Genomic DNA, 22,771 nt, shown 5'->3' with positions numbered 1-22,771 from the left:
CAAATTCCAGAGACACATTCCACAACCTGGAAGTTAAAGGGCAGGGAGTGGAGTTAAACAGACTCAGGGTTCTGCTCCATGCATCTGAGCTGGCGCTTCTTCGGCCTGCAGAGTGATTTATAGCTTGTTAGTATTTACAGCTGAGTGATATTTTCAGCGGCTTATACAACCACAACCTCTGTGAATGAGGAGGGCTGCTATCTGGACATCTAAGTACCGGTAGCCCTGAGTCCTTGTAGCTGAGACAGATGTGCGCTTAGCCCAGGCTCTGGAAGCTTCTAATCAAGCTCCAGGGGTGCAGAAGAGGCACTGGATGGGGGGAGAGGGAGCGCCTTCTCCAGGCAGTGAGTCAGGACACACACAGTGAACCAATCCCACATCAAAGCACAGCCCCTGGACTAGCTACGTTGACACTACTTGGGAACTGGCTAGAAATGCAAATCCGAGGACCTCACCCAGACCAACACCATCTGAAACTAGGGGTGGAGTGGTAGCAATCTGCGTTTTCACGAGCCTTTCGGGAGCTTCTGACACGTCCTGACGGAACCGCTTCCCCAAGAACTAGGGGCAACAGCAGGCTCTGCTGCACCGAGTCCACAGCTCTGACCCTGCCCTTCACGGGTGAGGACTGCCACCCGAGCAAGTGCTCTTCCACAGTCCTCCCGCCTGCTGAGCCTCCCCCCTCTATCTTCAAAAGCTGGACCCAGGCTTACAGGATGCCTAGGTGCGTGCATATAATCCGCGTCTGAGGCCTGGCTTGCAGCGAAGCCGCCACACCGGCTGGATTTCATAGGAACAAGTTCTTGCGGTCACCCTTATTCTTATGCTGGGTGCAGCAACCCACTGTCAGTCACTTCCCCACTTTTCTCGTCAGTTTGCCAGGTTTTCTGTCAACAGCTACGGGACCCCAGCTGTCCCCTTTTCTGTTGTTCTAGGTCCAGTACAGTCAGTGTTAAAAGAAAAACACCCGGGTTATCTATACTAGTGTTATCTATGACAACAAATCTGAAAAACACTGCCAGAAGGAACTAGGCAAATAAAATTTACCTGCTCGGGTAGCTCAAATGGTAAAGACTCCACCTTAAATGAAGGAGACCTGGGTTTGATCCCCGGGTTGAGAAGATCCCCTGGAGGAGGGTGCGGCAACCCACTCCAGTATTCTCTCCTGGAGAATCCCACGGACAGAGGAGCCTGGCGGGCTGCAGTCCATGGGGTCGCACAGAGGCGGACACAACTGAGTGACTGACACTGCCAAATCAGAGGCGGACATGACTGAGTGACTGACACTGCCAAATCACGTTAGGACATGATGACGAGGCGGAGTATAACCCTTCTAATCACGCTGTACAAAAATAACACGGGAAAATATTCCACTCTACGTGATTTTAGGATTATATTACGTTTATTATTTTTTTTTAATGGTCACCGAGAGGATACGGTTTTGTTGGCACAGGCCAGAAATCCAAACACTCACAGCTCTTGGCCCGCTCCATATCCGTACATCCTCAATGCTCCCGGGCTTCAGTCTGTGTCCTCCCGATAAGCTCATGTCCCGCAGGCGATCAGAGGTAAGCTGAGGGAGGGTGTCCGAAGAGACCCCCCAGCCACCCAGGCCAGGCCCAGATCCAGGCACCAGGCCCGCCAAGGGGGAGACCAGAAATGGCACACGCCTGAGAAGCAATACAGGCGGGGAGTGTTTGGGGAGATGGTAAAGTTTTGCTGATACTTGCAAAAAAAAAAAAAAAAAAAAGCGGGGGTTGGGGGAGAAATGAAAGCCTCAAGAGACTGTAAAATGCAGGCATCCTTGACAAGAGGAGCTAAAAAATTTAATGATTAAGAACAAATGTGTCATCCCTCACAAAGAAACTTGCATTTGGTGAGAAATTCCTTCCAAAGAGAAGATTCGAGACAAAGGGCCCATCTCTCCAGACTGGACCACTCTGCCACTTTAAAGTTGTGCTCCAGAATGACCTACTCAAACGTTGTCACCGTCTGAGAGTGTAGCACAAGGCAGATAATGTAATCGGCCCACGTTCCGGTTACAAATGAGGAAGGCAGAGCATCTGGTGATACAGGCTCTGGGTTTCTGCACGGCCGGCCACCACCTCTCTGCCTTCACCATGCACACACAAGCCTTTTCTTTTTTTTAACATTAAACTCAGGCAGTGGCATCTGGCCAAAAAAAGGCTCTCTGCTCTCAGCCCTCCTCTCCAGCTGAGCAAGCTCAGAGCATAGCTGGAGGCCCTGACTGCAGATCTTTGAAAAATCCAGGCCAACCCTTGATTTACTGACTGAGATCCACACCGACTCCCACCTCGGGGTGCCTGATATGGTAAATTTGATGGAATCTAGAGGGGAGACTCCCCTGCAGGCTGGGCTCATAGTAACCACATCGAGGACAGGTTAAGTATTTCTGAAGGGGCGGTGGGGGGAAGTTAACTATAAATAAATCAACGCTATTCAGGCTTTCTGTCAGTTGCTTTCACTGAAGAAGCAGAAATGTACAACCTACAGCTTTAAATCAGGGCTCTCATCACCTGAGCTCCTAGAATGTGGTAAACACTAAATTCCCCTTAAGAAAGCAAAATAAATAAATAAAGAATATATTTTCCAGTTGCTTATTCAGATCTATGCTTTTTATACTCATCTTCTTTCCCAAATTGAGTCCAGCATTCTGCTTTGTCCTCAATTAAAATATGCCTATTTCAAAACTATAAAACTTCATATACTATTTTCTCCTAGTCTGTATTCTTACGAAAGACAGAGACCAGAATCTCAACCATTTATCCTCATGCACTTTTCTTGGAGCTTTAGATAAAAGTACAGGAAAGCGCCCACTGTCTCCACATTCTCTAGCTGGGTCATGATTATCCCACCTGTATGAATTCCCCCGCAGAGCAACAGATGTGATCTTCTTTGTCTCAGGCTTGTACCATATGCTCAGAAGAGTGGAAATGTTTCAGCCTGGAGGAGGCTCAATGGCTCCCATAAAACTCCGTAAGCCAGTCAAGACATTCTGTGGGTAGAAGGCCTGGGCTCCCGCTTGTTTACGCAACTTGCCCATTACGTGACCTTGGACGAGTCATCAGGCTCTGCGAGCCTCACCAGGTCTGCTTCAGGGGTGAGAGGGAATCTTTCGCTTTTCTCACCTTCCCAATAACATGAAGGTCAAATAAAATAAAGGCTTGTCACATCAGCATGTGAGTGAGCTGTGGATGGTTCACAAATTCCATCCTCCTCAATCCCTCCTTCCTTCTTTATGTATAAAGGGCTTCCTACCTGAATTAAATTGCTCTAGGTATTATAAGGAATACCAAGATAACTCAGAAATTCCCTTAAGAAACTTAAAATTTTATAGGAAACTGTACTTCTATGGATGTTAAATGGCAGGAAAGAAACAGATAATATGCTTTAAGATTTACAAGAAAGAAAGATCACTTTCTATAAGGGGTCCAGGAAAAAATCTCATGGAGAAGGGGGTACGTGGCCAGGGCCTCCGAATAAAATGCCTAAGACCAGAGGTGATGGTGAAGAACAGCACCCAGTGAAAGGAGTAATGGTCACAAGGGCACAGGGAGAGAAAAGCAGAGAGCAAACGCAGGAAGGGCAGCGCTGTGGAGCCAGAAACCTAGTGCTCCCCAAAAGGGACAGAAGGAAATCAGGCTAGAAAGGAGGCCTGGCGCTGGGCTGCCGAAGGCCCTGCTGCCAGACCATGTTTGGACTCCAACGCCACCCTGGCCCGCAACGCCCGTGCACTCGCACTCCCTATTTGGACAGACAACACCATGCTCCTCACTCTTCCTAAACACCTTCCCAGTTAGCACGGCCGGTGGTCCCTGGTTTCATTCACATTTGGTGGTGGTTTAGTCGCTAAGTTGTGTCCAACTCTTTGCGACCCTATGGACTATAGTCTGCCAGGATCGTCTGTCCATGGGATGTCTCAGGCAAGAATACTGGACTGGGTTGCCATTTCCTTCTCCAGGGGAACTTCCTGACCCAGGGATCAAACCCAGGTCTCCTGTCTTGCAGGCAGTCTCCAGCACGACAGGCAGATTCTTTACCAACTGAGCCACCAGGAAAGCCCCATCGCTCACATTTATCCTCCCTGATTCTCACATTTATCCTCCACTGATTCTCACATTTATCCTCCACTGATTCTCACCTGGGTTCCTGAAACAGTCTCCTGCCTTTGGCCTTGAGCTCCTACAACAGAATCACCCTCCACACTGATGTCAGAATGACCCAAAATGCAATCTCACCACATGACTCCTGTGGAGGTGCTCCGCTGATCTCCCATCACCCACCGGAAACATTCCAGTACCTCCCTTAAGATGCCAGGGGTTTGGCGATCTGGGCCCTCGGAAGGCTCCACCTTTTGCGTCTCCCTCACAAACCCTTCACTCCTGCCACACTGACCCCCTCAAAGTTCCTGAAGCCGCCATGCTCTCTTGTCCCTCTGACCTCTGAATTTGCTGCTCCTTCTGGATGGAACCAGAAACCCCAAAATTCATCATTCTTGGCCCACCCCCTCCCTGTATCACATCTAACGCTCACTTGCCTGAGTCTCTGTCCTCCAGAGAACCAGAGGTAAGCTGGGGGAGGGGGAAACCTAACTTCCCCCTTTCTCACACAACACCCACCCTTCTCTTTTAACACTTAACAACATTAAATAATGGTCAGTTAACATTGTTCTGGAAGCAGCAGCCAAGGCAATTAGATAAAAGATAACAAAAGGTTCAAGTGTTAGAGAAAAGAATAATTAGCATTTGTAGGTATCACTGTACATCTAGAAGACACAAGAGAATCAACTTGAAAAAAGTCAAACAATTACAGAACTCAGTCTGAGCATTACAAGTTTATATATAAAAGCCAACAATGTCTTCATACAAAAGTAATCAGTTAGGAACTAAAATGTCAGAAAGCATGAATTCCTTTATCAGAGTGTAAGAATGATAAAACACCTAAGAAAAAATTTTGCAAGACTTGTAAAGGACCTGTATAAAGAAAGCTTTAAAATTTTACTAGGAAGACAAATCTTGCTTCCAGATAGCAAGACCTACTGCAATGTAAACTCCCCAGTGGCAATGGATTTTTCTCTGCTTTGTTGACTGACATATCTCAAGTACCAAGAACACTGCCTGGAACAAAACAGGCACTCAGGAAATACCCACTGAACGAATACATGCCAAAAACAATCTAAAAATCAGGGTGACCCATCGCAGTTCAAATAGCATTTATATTTGTATTCTGGGAGCAACGGAGAGAGAGATCAACCTTCTAAGTGAGCAAAAATTCAAGTACTCAGGGTTACTGAAGGCATGGAGAACCAGAATAACCAAAATGTTACTGGTGGAACTATAAACTGCTGTAAGAGCAATTTTGAAAGAGCAGTTTGTTAGTATCTATCAACACTCAAGTCCATGGGGTTGAAAAGAGTCAGACAGGGCTGAGCGACTGAACTCACTGATTGACTGATCAACATTTAAAGTGTGCTTATTCTTCTAGTCATGTCCCTGCTGGGATTAATTCTACAGATATATTCACACATTTATGTCCAAACACACCTGAAAGGATGGGTGGATGCAATAATATGCATTCCCCCTATTATTGTTGAAAACAGACCTGCCTGTAAGATAGACCTAAGCGATGGGATCATATACAGCGGTTCAACGCATGATCTTAGCCAAAAGGCCGAGACGTGATTCCAGCGGTCCTTAAAACTGAAGTATCCCTATACAGAATGAAATGGAAGTAAGCCCACGATTTAGTTTTAAAGTAAAAAAGGCAAGGTTGAGAATAATATGCATAGTGTGACCCCATCTGTATTCTAAAATTATACAGTATGTCTATACAGGAACAGAAACATTCTGGTAGGTTACCTTTGGCAGTGAAGTCAAGGGAAGAGATGGGCAGAAGGAAATCTTCCCTCAAGGAAAACAGAAAGATGCCTGGTACTGTTTCGCTTGCCTTGACCGTTTTACTTCCTCTCGGGCACCCCCGTTCAGGAGCACCGCCCGCCCTCGCCCGGGGCTCCCTGGGCATTCCACCCGCAGCTCCACTGCAGGACAACTCTTACAACACCCTTCTTTCCGGGCTTCCCAAGTTAGCACTGAGCTCCTCAGAGGGCTGGGCCTGGCTTCTTCTTCTGCTTTCTCAGCACCTGGTAGAGGGCTGGCACACAATAACCCCTTAAGAAAGGCGGGAGGAAGAGAGGAGGGAGGGAGGCGGGGAGGGAAAGAGAAGGCTGACCAGATGGCAGCACACAGCACTGTTAAGAGCAGGTAGAGTCAGGAGACAAGGATGGCTGGCCACAGAGAGAAGAGCAATGATTCAGTGGAGAGGAACCTAGCTCTTTCACGTGGAGGGCTCGGGGTCTCGGAGCCAGACAGCAGGTGTGCCCCAGAGCAGAGACTGTGCCCCCCACAGCTTCAGGTACTTGTCCCTCCCAGGCCACAGGTGCCTCATGACTCCTGCAATTAAGGACGAAGCTCTGAGAGCAGCATCTGCCCACCCCATCTTGCTGCTGGAAGGACCAAGGGGTCTCCCCACCCTGAGCAATCCCTAATGCCTCTCTATCATTTTTGCTGATGATGTCCCCTACCACGGGCCTGAATGTTAACTGACATCCATGTAAAGCACTTAGTTAGCATAAAGCACAAGAGGGAGTGCTCAAAATATAAGCCATCACTAAACTGCTTAGAGAATCTTTTCAAGACTTCAGCACTACCATTGCAAAAGCCATCAGGAAGTCTTCCATTTCCAACAAGGCCTCCCAATTTATTTCTGCAATAAACAAACACACTGTCTTCCTAAGCACATTTAGAACAAACTGCTGCTTCAGTATTTGTTACTTTTGTCATCATTTCAAAATTAAACTGGTCCTGCGTGCGTGTGTGCTAAGTCACTTCAGTCGTGTCCTATTCTTTCGTTACCCCAGGGACAGTAGCCTGCCAGGCTCTCTTGTCCACGGGATTCTCCAGGCAAGAATACTGGAGTGGGCTGCCATTTCCTGCTCCAGGGGATCTTTCCAATCCACGGGTCGAGCCAGTGCCTCTTACCTCTTCTGCACTGGCAGGTGGATTCTCCTTGCGCCAGAATACGGGAGTGGGCGGCCATGCCCTCTTCCAGGGAATCCTCCCAACCCAGGGATTGAACGTAGGTCTCCCGCACTGCAGGCAGATTCCTTACCATCTGAGCCAACAGGGAAGACCAAAACGGGTCCTACTGGGTCCCACACATTCTAGCACACTCTTATATCTTAGAAAGCTCAAACTTAAATCACCTCTACAAATTCAGTACAGGTTCCATCGTCCTATGAGCTGGCCTGTGCCTGACGCGGCTCACCCCAGCATTTACTCACCACGGCGGGAGGGTCATTCCAGTCTTCACAGGAGATGGCGGCGTACGGGTAGACCCGATCGCTGATGATCTGCAGGGTGGCCAGCGCGATGGCCTCGATTGACTGGAAGTATGCTTCCCAAAACCACCGTGCCTGGGAAGAAAACCACACTGCGTGAGGGAAGAACTAGAGGCTCCATCGCAGGCACCTCTGGGTCGGGGTCATTTCCTTATTCTCAAAGAAGAGCAAGCCCAAGGCAAAAGCCTGCCCGCTGTGCAAGGCAAGCCCATCAGAGTGGGCTTTCATCCAAGGCAGTCAAAACGGGACATGAGCACAGGCACCGCACATGGAATTCAATTTAGATGTAAAAGAAATGACGTGGGGATGAAACGTCAAGTTTACAGTCTTTTTTTTGAATATTACTGCTAAAGTGCACATAAAGTACATTCAGCACTCTTATAATTACTATCCAGATATAGAACATTCCAGCACCCCAGGAGAGTCCTCTCTGCTGCACCCCATCAGTATCTCACCTCTCCAAGAGTAATCCCTACTCTGCTTTCTGCTAGCCCACTACGGAATTCCATATTAATGGAACCAAACGGTGTTTACTCTTCTATGTCGGACCTCTTTGGCTGAACACTGTAATATTGAAATTGGATTTCAGTGTCAGGTTATGCTGGCCTCATAAAAGGAGTTGAAAAGTGAGTAGGAAAAGTTCTATTCTTTGAGAAATGTTAGGCGAGTTTGGCATTATTTCTGCCTTGAAAGACTGAGAAGTCATCAAAAAAGCCATCTCAGGTTTTTTGGGGGGTGGGGGGGGTGAGTAACGATTTTAAATCATGGATTTTCTTTCACAGACGTAAGAGTCTGCTTATTTTCATGTCAGTATTGTAGGTGGTATTTTTCAACAAATCTGTTCACTTTAATCTGTTAAATGTTTGGACTAAACGTACATTAATGTCTACTTAATGCCTATAAAATCTGTAGCAATACTTCTCATTTCATTCCGGACATTGATCATCTGTGTTTTCCCTTCGTACTTGATCAGTCTTACTGATGTTTATCAATTTTATTAATCTTTTCCATTTCATTTTGTTGCTTTTCTTCAACTCAGCTCAGTCATGTCTGACTCTTTGCAATGCCATGGACTATAGCAGGCAGGCCTCCCTGTCCATCACTGACTCCCGGAACTTACTCAAACTCATGTCCATCGAGTCGGTGATGCCATCCAACCATGTTGTTCTCTTTAATCCCCTTCTCCTCCTGCCTTCAATCTTTCCCAGCATCAGGGTCTTTTCTAATGAGTTGGCTGTTTGCATCAGGTGGACAAAGTATTGGAGTTTCAGCTTCAGTATCAGTCCTTCCAATGAATATTCAGGACTGATTTCCTTTAGGATTGACTGGATTGATCTCCTTGAGAGTCCACAGGACTCTCAAGAGTCTTCTCCAACACCAGAGTTCAAAAGCATCAATTCTTCAGCGCTCAGCTTTCTTCATGGTCCAACTCTCACATCCATACATGATCACTGGAAAAACTGTAGTCTTGCCTAGATGGAACTTTGTTGGCAAAGTAATGTCTCTGCTTTTTAATATGCTGAGTTTGTCACTGCTTTTCTTCCAAGGAGTAAGCGTCTTTTAATTTCATGGCTGCAGTCACCATCTGCAGTGATTTGGGAGCCCAAGAAAATAAAGTCTGTCACTGTTTCCATTGTTTCCCCATCTATTTGCCATGAAGTGATGGGACCGGATGCCATGATTTTAATTTTTTGAATGTTGAGTTTTAAGCCAGCTTTTTCACTCTCCTCTTTCACCTTCATCAAGAGGCTTTTTAGCTCCTCTTCACTTTCTGACATAAGGGTGGTGTCATCTGCATATCTGAGGTTATTGATATTTCTCCTGGCCATCTTGATTCCAGCTTGTGCTTCATCCAGCCCAGCGTTTCTCATGATGTAGTCTGCATAGAAGTTAAACAAGCAGGGTGACAAAATACAGCCTTGACGGACTCCTTTCCTATTTGGAACCAGTCCATTGTTCCATGTCCGGTTCTAACTATTGCTTCCTGGTCTGCATACAGATTTCTCATGAGGCAGGCAAGGTGGTCTGGTATTCCCATCTCTTTAAGAATTTTCCAGTTTGCTGTGATCCACACAGTCAAAGGCTTAGCATAGTCAATGAAGCAGAAGTAGATGTTTTTCTGGAACTCTCTGCAACAGATGTTGGCAATTTGATTTCTGATTCCTCTGCCTTTTCTAAATACAGTTTGAATATCTGTAAGTTCTCGGTTCACATACTGTTCAAGCCCCTCTTGGAGAATTTTGAGCATTGCTTTGCTGGCGTGTGAGATGAGTGCAATTGTGCGGTATCTTACTTACTTAATTCTTCACCCAACTTTTTTTCTATTTTGTTCCTTTCTGCTTTTATTTTTACTTTCTTTGGTTTTGGGGGACTTTAATCCATACTGCATTTAGATTCTTGAGATTGAAGTTTAGATATTTCAACCTTTCTTCTTTCTTAATACATAAATACAAAGCTAAAAATTTACTTCTATGTACTATTTTAAATGCATCCCACACATTTACATATCATTTTCATTATAATTTAGGTAAAAAAAAATAATTTCCATTGTAATACTTTCTTTGGCCCAAAGGGCATTTATTAATAGAAGTATACGGTTTAATTTCCAAACATTTTCGGATTTTATATTTATCTGTTACTGATTTCTACTTTGCACTGTAGTCAGGGAACATACATGTTATTTCAAAACCTTGCAATTTATTTAAACCTGATTTATGGCCTGGCACATTGTTTATTTTTGTCAATGATATATGTGCATTTTAAAAAGAGTATTTTGCTGTTGATGAGTGTAATGTTTTACAATTGTCAAGCAGAGTAAGTTGATTATTTAGTACGATCTAAATATTCTATACCTTTATTGATTGTTCTCTGCCTGTATGCATGTGTGTATGTGTGTTTATTTCCAAAATTTTTACTTTCAAATTTCTGCCCTTAAAGTTTGTCTAAAGATTATCTCTCATAAAAAGATATAAGTGGATTTTAATATTTTATCCCATTTAAAAATCTTTGGCTTTCAGTTGTACATATAGTCCATTTATACTTAATGTAATTTCTGACACAGTTAAGTGTTTGCTCATTTTATTTGTTCACAGAGGTCCACAGATGTACCTCAGTGTAGCTCTTTGTATTTATCCTACTGAGAACTGTATAGCTTCTCTAATCTGTGACTTTATGTCTCCTGATGCTTTTAGAAAACTCTGTCAGTATTTTTTTAAATGTTGGTTCAATCACACTCTCCTCTTCTACCACTCCAAATACACATGTATGTACATGTTTTCACCATGTCCTGTATGTCTCTTATTCTCTTTTCTATATTTTTCCTCTCTGTGCTTCAATCTGTGTATTTTTCTACTAATATTCCTTCTGGTCCAATAATCCTTTTCCTTTTCCAATAATCCTTCATCCTTTGTGTGTGTAAGTCTATAAATTGCTATTAAACCCATGTATTGAACTGTTAATTTCACTTCTTATATTTTTCATTTCCAGAATTCCACTTGGCTAAGAAGATTTTGTATCTTTGTTGAAATCCTCCTTCTTTACTTCTATATTATTGAGTATTGTTAGTTCCTGACTGATAACTCCAATATCTGAATAAACTTTAAGTCTCTTTCTGCCATCTCTTTTTATTCTTCATTTTGGTCATTTGGTTTCAATTTCTATCTTGCATCTTAATTTATTAGATACCAATATTCTGCATTAAAAATTATGGAGATTCTGGACAATCCAGATTATCTTTCTCTTAAGAATATAACACGTTCTGCTGGCAGGCACAGAGAATGCAGTCAGACCACTTTAATCCTGTCAGCTTCAACTTTGGTCAGGACTAACTTTCAGCTTGCCCTTAGTCTGAAGGTGTGGCCTTCTGGGCCTTCAACTAAAGCCTGGGGTGTTTCCCAGGACCCCTCCATCCTGGCCAGCCCTGAATATGGACCTTTGTCTCATTAGCGCTATATATGGTTGCTGAAATAGCTGCACAGCTCCTTAGGCTCCCAGCTGCCTCTTTCTGCAGGGACTCCAGGAGTCTTGCTCTGATCGCCTGCACCTTAGGAGTTGGCAAAGACCTTAATGGAAGACTGCACACTCATTTTTTGTTTATTTCCCCATGATTCCCTTTCTCTTGAGACTTTTGTCCTTCAAATCCCAGATACTCTGGGAACTCCCTAACCCCAACCTGTCAGCCCTATGGGGCTGCTGTTTCCAGTATACCCAGGACTGTGAATTAGAAGTCCTTGGGGGATGGTGTCAGAGTGAACAGGCAGCTCCTCTCAGGGTGCTCCTGTCTCACAGGAATTGTCCCTCAAGTCCTGGCTGCTCTCTGAACAGTTGTTTCATCTATTATAATGAGCTTCTGTACTTCTTTTTCTTTTATTGACAGGAGGGTTACTCCCAAAACAGCCACTCTGTCAGAGTCTTCTGAAAGAAGATAGTTTCTTATCCAAGCAGAGTTTAAACTCGATTCCTAAGGAAAGCAGGATGCTGATGCCGATGACCTCTCCAGCTTCATTCAGCCTACGATCCCACTCAAAATCAGAGGCTGTTTGCGTTTATGCATGGGGGCCGAACATATCCAAGTTTAGCATGAGAAACTGGAAGCATAACCAAAATAGGGAGAGGAAAAAAAGACACTTTCTAGTCTAGACTTACTGACTTTGGGTCGGTTTCCTGGACAAGTCCTCTATTAGTTAAAGCCTTGGATAACTTCTGAGTAATATGACAACTATTGTTTCCACTAACAATAAGGAGAAGGCAAAGCATCACAATGAGAATTTCTCCTATTCAGAGAAAATCAGAAACAGATTTAGCTTCCAGGGGCATCTGACTTAAGCCGTCCTGCGGTTTGCCATCTGGGTACAGCCAGGGGGGCCTCTTGGCTGCTTGCTGCTACTTCATAGATACACTCCACTCACTCCAGTCTCCTTCCTGCTCAGCCACGCTGCTGCTTCCCCTCCCATCGTCCAGCCGAAGCATCTACAGTTCATGAGGCCTAAGAGAACCTACCTTTTCTGTGAAATCTTTACTAAGCACCCCCAACATCAACAATCTTCCCTTACTAAGACATCCCACCCCATTCACAGCCTTTACCTTATGGCTTAGTTCTCTGATGCACCATTCTAACACTGCTTTACAGGCATTTCAGATGACCACTTTTCTCTCTCCAGCTACACTGTGAATTTCTTGGCTGTGGAAACTGGCTTTTTTTCTCATTAGTATCCTTACAAATGATAGAAAGTTTTGCCTGCTGCAAAGCACTACTGTACCCATGATCTCATTTGCTCTTTATAACCAAGTCTGTCAACTTTTGGGGGTGGGGTGGCAGATACAAATTTCATTTTATATGCGAGAAACTGAGCTATTAAGTGGCAAAGTCACCAATCCAACCCGTGAATCCTAACTCTAAAGTCAGACCTTCTATCTCATTCTAGAATATGAAGAGTACCAGCACAGAGTAAGGAAATGGTCCTCTACCAAGGCACCAAGATGCATGAGCCCACACACAAACACAGCTTAAATATTTACCTCCTTTTCTACCCAAATGGGTTCATCGTCATTTTTTTTTAATTTCAAATCACACCACACTCAAACTCAAGCATTCCAAAGCTTTGCGTTCACATTCAATCACAGTGGAGACAGCAGCATTTGGGATTTACATGAAACAATGACTGGGAACAAATCCACCTAGAATACCAGCCAGAGGCACAAGTGTAGGACAGAGACTCTGATTTAAGATGTCTCAAATCATCTCATCCTGTCCACCAAATTGCAGTTCTCTTGGAAAGGAAGCAAGCCTTGCCAATAATCACAGCTGAAGTGTCTTGGCCTGTGGATAAGTGAACTTCACAGGCTTAATTATTTCTGCAGGACCTCTTTAACAACTTGCAGCATTTAGAAGGCATAATTTACAGCGCCCCCAGGACTCAGCCTAGGCCACTTTTCAGCAGAGAGGAAGGAATTTTCAGCTCTGTTCAATACACGAAAGCACCACCATTCCCATCCAGTGAGCTAAATGCAAACACTCATTTTGTTTTGAGGTTTCCCCCCCATCAATATGGGCCGCACTTATCTCTACCTGAAAACCTGAAATGAGGGATTCTTCCACAAACATGCGGATTCCCCACACGCTCTACTCTATGCATCTACACAGCTGAAAGCTAAGTCATATACGAAAAGGTCATACAACAACCTCCAACAAAGCATTTAACTTTTCCTCATGAAACCGATATCACAGTAATTTTGTAAAAGCACATTTCAAAGCATGGGAACTAAAGGTCCTATGACACTTTCAAACATTAGAATCATGAAGCAAAAGGCAAGGAATGGGCCAACTTAAAACTATCTCAAGCAAATACAAACTTCAAACTAAAACTGCTACTGTGGTTTAATTTCTTTGATTTTCAGTAACATAAAGCCAACAGGACTAGCAATAACAAGTGTTTAAAGGAAGCAAGCACAATATGGGAAAAAGAGTCATGGTGATGAATGTCCTGCATGATTTTAAGCAGCTTGCTGCTGCTGTGAAGTTGCTTCGGTCGTGTCCAACTCTTAGCGACCCCATGGACTGCAGCCTACCAGGCTCTTCCGTCCAGGGGATTTTCCAGGCAAGAGTACTGGAGTGGGGTGCCATTGCCTTCTCCATTAAGCAGCTTCAGTTCAGTTCAGTCACTCAGTCATGTCCAACTCTTTGCGACCCCATGAATCGCAGCAAGCCAGGCCTCCCTGTCCATCATCAACTCCTGGAGTTCACTCAGACTCACGTCCATCGAGTCTGTGATGTCATCCAGCCATCTCATCCTCTGTTGTCCCCTTCTCCTCCTGCCCCAAATCCCTCCCAGCATCAGAGTCTTTTCCAATGAGTCAACTCTTCGCATGAGGTAGCCAAAGTACTGGAGTTTCAGCTTTAGCATCATTCCTTCCAAAGAAATCCCAGGGCTGATCTCCTTCAGAATGGACTGGTTGGATCTCCTTCCAGTCCAAGGACTCTCAAGAGTCTTCTCCAACATCACAGTTCAAAAGCATCAATTCTTGGGCACTCAGCTTTCTTCACAGTCCAACTCTCACATCCATACATGACCACTGGAAAAACCATAGCCTTGACTAGATGGACCTTTGTTGGCAAAGTAATGTCTCTGCTTTTGAATATGCTATCTAGGTTGGTCATAACTTTTCTTCCAAGAAGTAAGCGTCTTTTGATTTCATGGCTGCAGTCACCATCTGCAGTGATTTTGGAGCCCCCAAAAATAAAGTCTGACACTGTTTCCACTGTTTCCCCATCTATTTCCCATGAAGTGATGGGACTGGATGCCATGATCTTCGTTTTCTGAATGTTGAGCTTTAAGCCAACTTTTTCACTCTCCTCTTTCACTTTCATCAAGAGGCTTTTTAGTTCCTCTTCACTTTCTGACATAAGGGTGGTGTCATCTACATATCTGAGGTTATTGATATTTCTCCCGGCAATCTTGATTCCAGCTTGTGCTTCATCCAGCCCAGCGTTTCTCATGATGGACTCTGCATAGAAGTTAAATAAGCAGGGTGACAATATACAGCCTTGATGTACTCCTTTTCCTATTTGGAACCAGTCTGTTGTTCCATGTCCAGTTCCAACTGTTGCTTCCTGACCTGCATATAGGTTTCTCAAAAGGCAGGTCAGGGGGTCTGGTATTCCCATCTCTTTCAGAATTTTCCACAGTTTATTGTGATCCCCACAGTCCAAGGCTTTGGCATAGTCAATAAAGCAGAAATAGAAGGCTCGATAAAGGACAGAAATGGTATGGACCTAACAGAAGCAGAAGATATTAAGAAGAGGTGGCAAGAATACACAGAACTGTACAAAAAAGATTTTCATGACCAAGATAATCACGATGGTGTGATCACTCACCTAGAGCCAGACATCCTGGAATGTGAAGTCAAGTGGGCCTTAAAAAGCATCACTACAAACAAAGCTAGTGGAGGTGATGGAATTCCAGTTGAGCTATTTCAAATCCTGAAAGATGATGCTGTGAAAGCGCTGCACTCAATATGCCAGCAAATTTGGAAAACTCAGCAGTGGCCACAGGACTGGAAAAGGTCCGTTTTCATTCCAATCCCAAAGACAGGCAATGCCAAAGAATGCTCAAACTATCGCACAATTGCACTCATCTCACATGCTAGTAAAGTAATGCTCAAAATTCTCCAAGCCAGGCTTCAGCAATACATGAACCATGAACTTCCTGATGTTCAAGCTGGTTTTAGAAAAGGCAGAGGAACCAGAGATCAAATTGCCAACATCCGCTGGATCATTGGAAAAAGCAAGAGAGTTAAGCAGCTTAACCCTCTCTATTTTTTGAATCTATGGGATGGACACCATACCACCTTTCTCTTGGAGCTGCAGGTTCTGTGAGATGAGGTTTGTAAAGCTCCTTGCCCCGTGCAGAGCAGATAATCAGAACATCTCCTCCACACCTGCACCCATCCTGCCCCTCGAGGTCACTTACAGTATATACTACATTCCCTGCGATTTGGGGGCGGGGAGGGAGATGGGGGAAGAGGAGAGACAGAAGGGATTCTAAGGTTACACTCCATTCATTTCAATTCTTGAAGCCAGGGAAAGAATCCAACTGGTCAGAGAAGGGAGGTAGGTATAATAAAAATAAATACAAGGATGACAGACCTTAATACTGAAAAATATCTCACCCACTAACATGTCTCTTCTACCTGAATCTCTAAGCTTCCAAGGCAGAGGCCAGCACTTCTCTGCAGACCGTGAGAGTAGGGACACATCTGGTTTTGCTCATCACTGGTCTTGCAGCCCCTAGCACAGCACCTGTCAAGGAGTGGACAGTCAAATGTTTGTTGAAAGAACAAATCCATCTCCCTCACAGGCACCACACGCATCTCACGGAACCCTCCAGATCTTCTAAGCACCAGCCCATGACCTTAAAGGAGGAAAACCGTCATTTCATAAAAAGGATCACCTCTTGCATGCAGAATTTTAAAAGGGAAAAGATGGTGGGGGGAAGGAAGTGGACTTGAGGGGGAAAAAAAAGGAAAACTTGTTTCTAGGTGAAATGGCAAGGCGGAAACGGGATCATGGGTGTCCCTTATATTGTGTGTGTATAGACCACGAGAGAATCAGTAGTTAGAACTATGCCTTGCAAGTCTGACCTGGAAGTGTCCAGGATCTCTAACCATGAAGAAATTACACAGAAGAACCCCAGGACCCCGAAGTAGTCCAAGGGCGACTGCATCCCAAGCACAGTGACGAGTCTCCAACACCCTTTCATCAGCAGCCAGCTGCGCACTGCCCTTTCCAACAGAATCTCCTGAATGTGACCCACACCAACAGACTTCGTTTTAATATATTAAAAGGACATTTCTAATGAAAACCACAAAATGAAAACTGGCAACGCTGTCCAAACACGTTAACGGTGGATCAGTAGGTACCCCAATATTACTCTACTCCCCCACCCCCACCCACTGGTTGGTCACAAAATAAAATATCTGCCTCTGCGTGGGATCTAGAAAGTCACAAAGAAACCTGGAAACTACGGTAACAATGAGAAAAAGCCATCAGATACATCACCAACACTGTAACTTGCCCTGGGCGCGTGGGAGAGCTGCAGTCAGAAGCCAATCAGGGACACCCAATTTCCAAGAGTGCCATCCAGGAGCCATGGACACTCAACTCCAGCTCGGGAAGAGCAGAGAAGGCAGGGTGGCTGCCATAAAGGCAGTCGCCAAAACCAGCTGACATTTTAACAGATTCTTCAAACTGAGTGTGGGCTAGTAGGGCAGTTTGGGAGTTCTGGACACAAGCAGAATCTGCACTCACTTTCGAGCCCTTTTCTGCTGGATGCTCTTGAGAAAGATGGGGGCAGGGGAAGAAACCAGAAAGATGTCCCTTTCTCGAATCTTTTTTTTTCATCCAAAGCCAAATCTCTACCTGCTGGGGGGTTAGCAGGAAAAGCCCTCACCCCCAAAGGTGGATGCAGATCCTCGGCTTCTGGGAGAGGAGGAGACAGGCAGCCTGTCCCGTACTGGGAGGGCAGGAACCCTTCCAGCTCCCAGCAGGCCATAGCTATGGCTGGGGTGGAAGTAAAAGCCTCTGCTCCCAGGGGAGGGGTAGGAGACTCCCTCCATCCCCAGACCCCCACAGACAAAGGGCAGACTCTAGCTGCCCCAGGAACACTGAGAAAGCCCTCCACCCCGCCACGGCCCCAGCAAAGAAGCCTGCGAGACTGAGGCCGGACCAGGGGAACGGAACCCTCCTGGCCCACTGCAGGTCTGGCACCACATACAGGCAACAGAAGTCTACCCACCCGCTGACGGGAGCATGGCTCCCTGTGTAGTGCAGGTGGGCAGCGCCTGCTGGAAGCAGAGGGCGGAGCTGGAACTCTGAGAAAAGCCCCAGTATCCTGTGCCCCACACAAGAACGAGGAGACCACTGGCAGCATTTGGAGTCAGTGGTGTTGAAGGTAAGTCCAGCGACAGAAAAACCCAGACCCATTCCTGTTATATGCTAGGTTGAGTCAACCTCCCATGCGAATGGCTCACAGAAGAGGTCTGCCCACTGCTAGACATGACATTTACTTTAGGTCACCTGTTTTTCTAACACAGTCCATCACTCAATTAAAGTTTATCAGAAACAAAATATGAGAGAAAACAATCCACTGTCACAACATAAACCCATCAACAGAACTAGGCTGAAAGATGGCCAAGATATTTGGAACTACCAGATGGAGACTTCAAAATAACTATAATTAATATGTGAAAGAATCTAGTGAAGAAGGTGGACAACCTGCATGAACAGATGGGCTTATTCAGCAGACAGATGAAAACTATCTGTAAACAAAGAGCCAAATGAAAATGCTAGAAATAAAAAGCGTAGTATCACAGAATTTCTTCAGCTGGCTTATCAGCATACTAGACAGAGCAGAGGAAAGAAATGCGGTCGTAAACTTGGAAATAAAAAAGAAATGATCCAAACCGAAATGAAAGAGAAAAAGAGTACAAGAAAATAGTGTCCAAGAACTCTAGAACCACACAGAAGGTCCTAACAGTACCTGGAGCCGGAGTTCCAGAGAGGGGGTTCAGAAACAAGGCAACAGATACATTTAGAGAAATAGTGGCTAAGAGCTTTCACAAATTAATGAAAAACAACAAAACAGACTGAATAAGCACAGAGAACCAAGGCAGATTAAATGAAGCATTTGCCTTCTGCCTCTGGAAGTTTGAGAAACAGCTGCACCGTTCGGGCCGCAGAAGCCTTTCTGCCTCTGAGCAGCAACCTGGGAGATTCCGGGGGATCTGAGGCCAGGAGATTTTCTCTCAGCTCACCGCACTGACAGATCCATTTATCTCAGGTGAAGGGCTGGAAAATATTTCCACGCCTCATGGATTAATTTTTCAAAGCTGTGTCTGAAGGTGAATCTGAAAACTTCCAAAGGGATTCCGAGGCTTTCCAAGCACTAACGTACCACCAGCAGACGAGCTCCTTTTCGTTTCTTTGCTGTGACGAATGGAGCCAGTGAGCATTCCTATGACAGCCCCAGAGCCTCGTACACGGCAAGCTCTGCAGGGTCACACGGGCTCTCTTCCCCGTCACCTTCCCGGGCAGGTGAGGGGCCCGAGCAGGGAGCCAAGTGCCCTTCTTGCTAACCTCACTTCCGGGGTGCGGCTAACCCCACGGCCAGCCTGGAGGCAATGGAGACAGGCATGGACAGCCTCCGCCTGGCAGCTAAAAACACACACAACGGTAAGGTTGAGGGATAATCAGGGTGTCCTGATTCCCAGTGGAGATTACTGCCAGACTGACTTGTTTATTCTTTTGCTGACTCCATTTTTATAAACCAAAGAGTTAACTGCCAACATAGACAGGGAGAGGAAAAAAAAAAACAAAAATCAACAAAAGTCCCTCGGGGCAATTCTCAAGGACTGAAGGTTTTATAAAAATGTACTAGGCCCAAGCTGTCAGTTTTTCTAAAGAAGAAGCTCACTGACATTTGATACTTTTACTCAGTGGTCCAACGAACAATAATAAATAGGGTTTATCTGCTTTAAAATAAGAGATTTCTGAAGCAAAAGAGGTCAACATATCGAGGATTTATCAGCACACCATTTTTTTCTTTACTTAAATCATTTGTTAATTTAATTACATTTAAGTGCCACTGGATCATCGAAAAAGCAAGAGAGTTCCAGAAAAACATCTATTTCTGCTGTACTGATTATGCCAAAGCCTTTGACTGTGGGGATCACAATAAACTGTGGAAAAGTCTGAAAGAGATGGGAATACCAGACCCCCTGACCTGCCTCTTGAGAAACCTATATGCAGGTCAGGAAGCAACAGTTAGAACTGGACATGGAACAACAGACTGGTTCCAAATAGGAAAAGGAATACGTCAAGGCTGTATATTATCACCCTGCTTATTTAACTTATATGCAGAGTCCATCATGAGAAATGCTGGGCTGGATGAAGCACAAGCTGGAATCAAGCTTGCCGGGAGAAATATCAATAATCTCAGATACACAGAGGACACCACCCTTATGGCAGAAAGCAATGAAGAACTAAAGAGCCTCTTGATGAAAGTGAAAGAGGAGAGTAAAAAGTTGGCTTAAAGCTCAACATTCAGAAAACGAAGATCATGGCATCCGGTCCCATCACTTCACAGGAAATAGACGGGGAAACAGTAGCTGACTTTATTTTGGGGGGCTCCAAAATCTCTGCAGATAGTGACTGCAGCCATGAAATTAAAAGACGCTTACTCCTTGGAAGGAAAGTTATGACCAACCTAGATAGCATATTCAAAAGCAGAGACATTAGTCAACAAAGGTCCGTCTTGTCAAGGCTATGGTTTTTCCAGTGGTCATGTATGGATGTGAGAGTTGGACTATAAAGAAAGCTGAGCACCGAAGAATTGATGCTTTTGAACTGTGATGTTGGAGAAGACTTTTGAGAGTCCCTTGGACTGCAAGGAGATCCAACCAGTCCATCCTAAAGGAGATCAGTCCTGGGTGTTCATTGGAAGGACTGATGTTGAAGCTGAAGCTGCAATACTTTGGCCACCTGATGTGAAGAACTGACTCATTAGAAAAGACCCTGATGCTGGGAAAGATTGAGGGAAGGAGGAGAAGGGGACGACAGAGGATGAGATGGTTGGATGGCATCACCAACTCGATGGAGATGAGTTTGAGTAAACTCCAGGAGTTGATGATGGACAGGGAGGCCTGGTGTGCTGCGGTTCATGGGGTCACAAAGAGTTAGGCACGACTGAGCGACTGAACTGAGCTGAAATGCCTTCCTCCGTAAAACATGAGAGTGCTTTTTTTCACTTCTGTACTCAAAAAGCTACTTCACTCGCCCTCGCCACACCAGCATCCTGCACCGGAACCTGTCCCTAGTGCCCCCGGAAGCTCTTCTCCGGCACCTACCACAGTCTCTCCAGTCCCATTATCTCCATTGCTTGATCCCAGCACCTGAGGCGCTCACACCCACCACTCACTGACCCTTCCACAAAGCCACAGACATCTGTTCGGGTAACAGTGCCAGACTTCACTTTACAATTTTTTGATAAATATAAAAAATGTTTTTATTTACCAGGCCTACTTGTAATCGCTTTCTTTTGAACTTTTCATTTTGAAACAATTTTTGACTTAGAGAATAGTTGCAACAGTAGAACAGAGTTCTGAATACCCTCACTAGCTTCTCCTAACGTTAGTCTCTTTCATCTCCATGGTACAATGATCCAAACTGAGATGTTAGAATTAGGTTAATTCTATTGACTCAGCCAAAGACTTTTGTTTTCTTTTTGGATCTTCCTAGTTTTCTTCTAAGGTCATTTTTCTGACCCGGCATCTTATCCAGGACCCTGCATTGCTTCTGGCTGCCACAGCTCCTCAGTTTCAATCTTTCCCTATAGTTCATGACCTTAACACCTTGCCAAATGTGGTCAGGAGTTTTGTAGAATGTCCCTCAGTCTGGTTGGTCTGAGGTTCTTTAACTGTTAAGACTGAGGTTATGGATTTTGGAGACTACTACACAGATGACGTGCCTTTCTCTTTGCTTCATAACTGGGGACACATGGTGGGTATCTCCGTGACTTATTACAGGGGAAGTTCACCTTGATTCCCTAGTTAAAGGTGAGGTCTTCCAGGTTTCTCCACTGTAAAGTTATCGTCCCCATCTCATAGCCTATGCATTAGAACCAAGTCACTATGTTCAGACCATATTCAAAGATAAGATAATTAAGCTTTACATCCTAGAGGAGGCAGTATCAGAGAAATAGCATACTGTTTTTAGTGTTGTTTAAAAGAATTAAAACCTATGAAATTCTATTCACACACACACACTCACATAGTTAAGTTAGTCTACGTATATATAGAACAGGATTTTATTAAAATCCTTAAGCCTCTGGGTATTTGTGGCTTAGGGAAGTATAAAACATTTTCTTTCTTGAATAATTCCACTAAATAAAAAAATCTGACATTTGCCTTAAATGTTAAGTTGAAACCTGATAACATATCTCAGCTACTGAAAAGAAAAAGCATGTAGCCAGTTTTTACTAAAAATCTTAGAGATGAAATCTACTGAGACCGCAAATACTTCTAAATTTCTACTGCTTCTAATCTCCTATTTTAATTTTACTCTGATATATACACAGAATTATCATCCAAAAATAGAGTAAGCACCCCAATCTGATAATTTGGGAAAGAAAGGAAAAAAACCTACAGAAACTAGTAGCAGTAATTAATAAGAAAACAGAAAAAGGAAGAGTATTTGAAAAGACATCCAAGAGCTTTCCACTGATTTTCTATTAAGAAAATCCTAGAAAATCAACTAAAAACCCATCAAAGCTAATAAGGAAGTTCAATAAAGTGGCCAGCTACAAAATAATTTGTAAAATAAATAAAACAAAAAACAAAACTCTTCTATGCCAGCAATTCCCAGTGAGATTTTACACACACACACACACACACACACACACACACACACACACAGAATTAGTGGCAAAGCTCATTCTACTGGACTTCCCTGGTTGTACAGTGGAAAAGAATCCCCCTGCTAATGCAGGGGACATGGGTTCGATCCCTGGTTGGGGAAGATTCCCCAGGCCCTGTGCCACAACTACTGGAGCTGCGTGCTCTAGGGTCCACAAGCCATAGCTGCTGAGCTCAAGCACTGCAACACTGACGCCCACGTGCCTAGAGCCCATGCTCTGCAGGAGAAGCCAGTGAGAAGCTCCTGCACCGTGAGGGTAGTCCCCACTCACGGCCACCAGGAAAAACCCTCGCAGAGCAGGGAAGACCCAGCCCAACCAAAAAAAGAAAAAGCTCATCTCATTACCCTCACTCCACCCATCCAGATTATGCTTAGTCCTCCAGACA

At 44.7% G+C, this 22,771-nt stretch overlaps 1 protein-coding gene across 2 annotated transcripts in view; it reads right to left on the bottom strand.

Annotated features, from left to right (window-relative positions):
* Positions 1-22,771, bottom strand: part of EXT2 (exostosin glycosyltransferase 2) — a 144,614-nt gene that overhangs the window by 70,785 nt on the left and 51,058 nt on the right. For both annotated transcript variants that reach the window (XM_069553930.1, XM_069553931.1), the window contains exon 8: positions 7,361-7,492. In XM_069553930.1, coding sequence (XP_069410031.1) covers positions 7,361-7,492 — 132 coding nt within the window. The remainder of the gene's footprint in view (positions 1-7,360; positions 7,493-22,771) is intronic.

Source organism: Ovis canadensis, chromosome 15, assembly GCF_042477335.2.
Source record: "Ovis canadensis isolate MfBH-ARS-UI-01 breed Bighorn chromosome 15, ARS-UI_OviCan_v2, whole genome shotgun sequence".
Taxonomy (NCBI): Eukaryota; Metazoa; Chordata; class Mammalia; order Artiodactyla; family Bovidae; genus Ovis; species Ovis canadensis.
The sequence above is the reverse complement of the archived record's forward strand: the minus strand, read 5'-3'. Positions and strand labels throughout refer to the sequence as shown.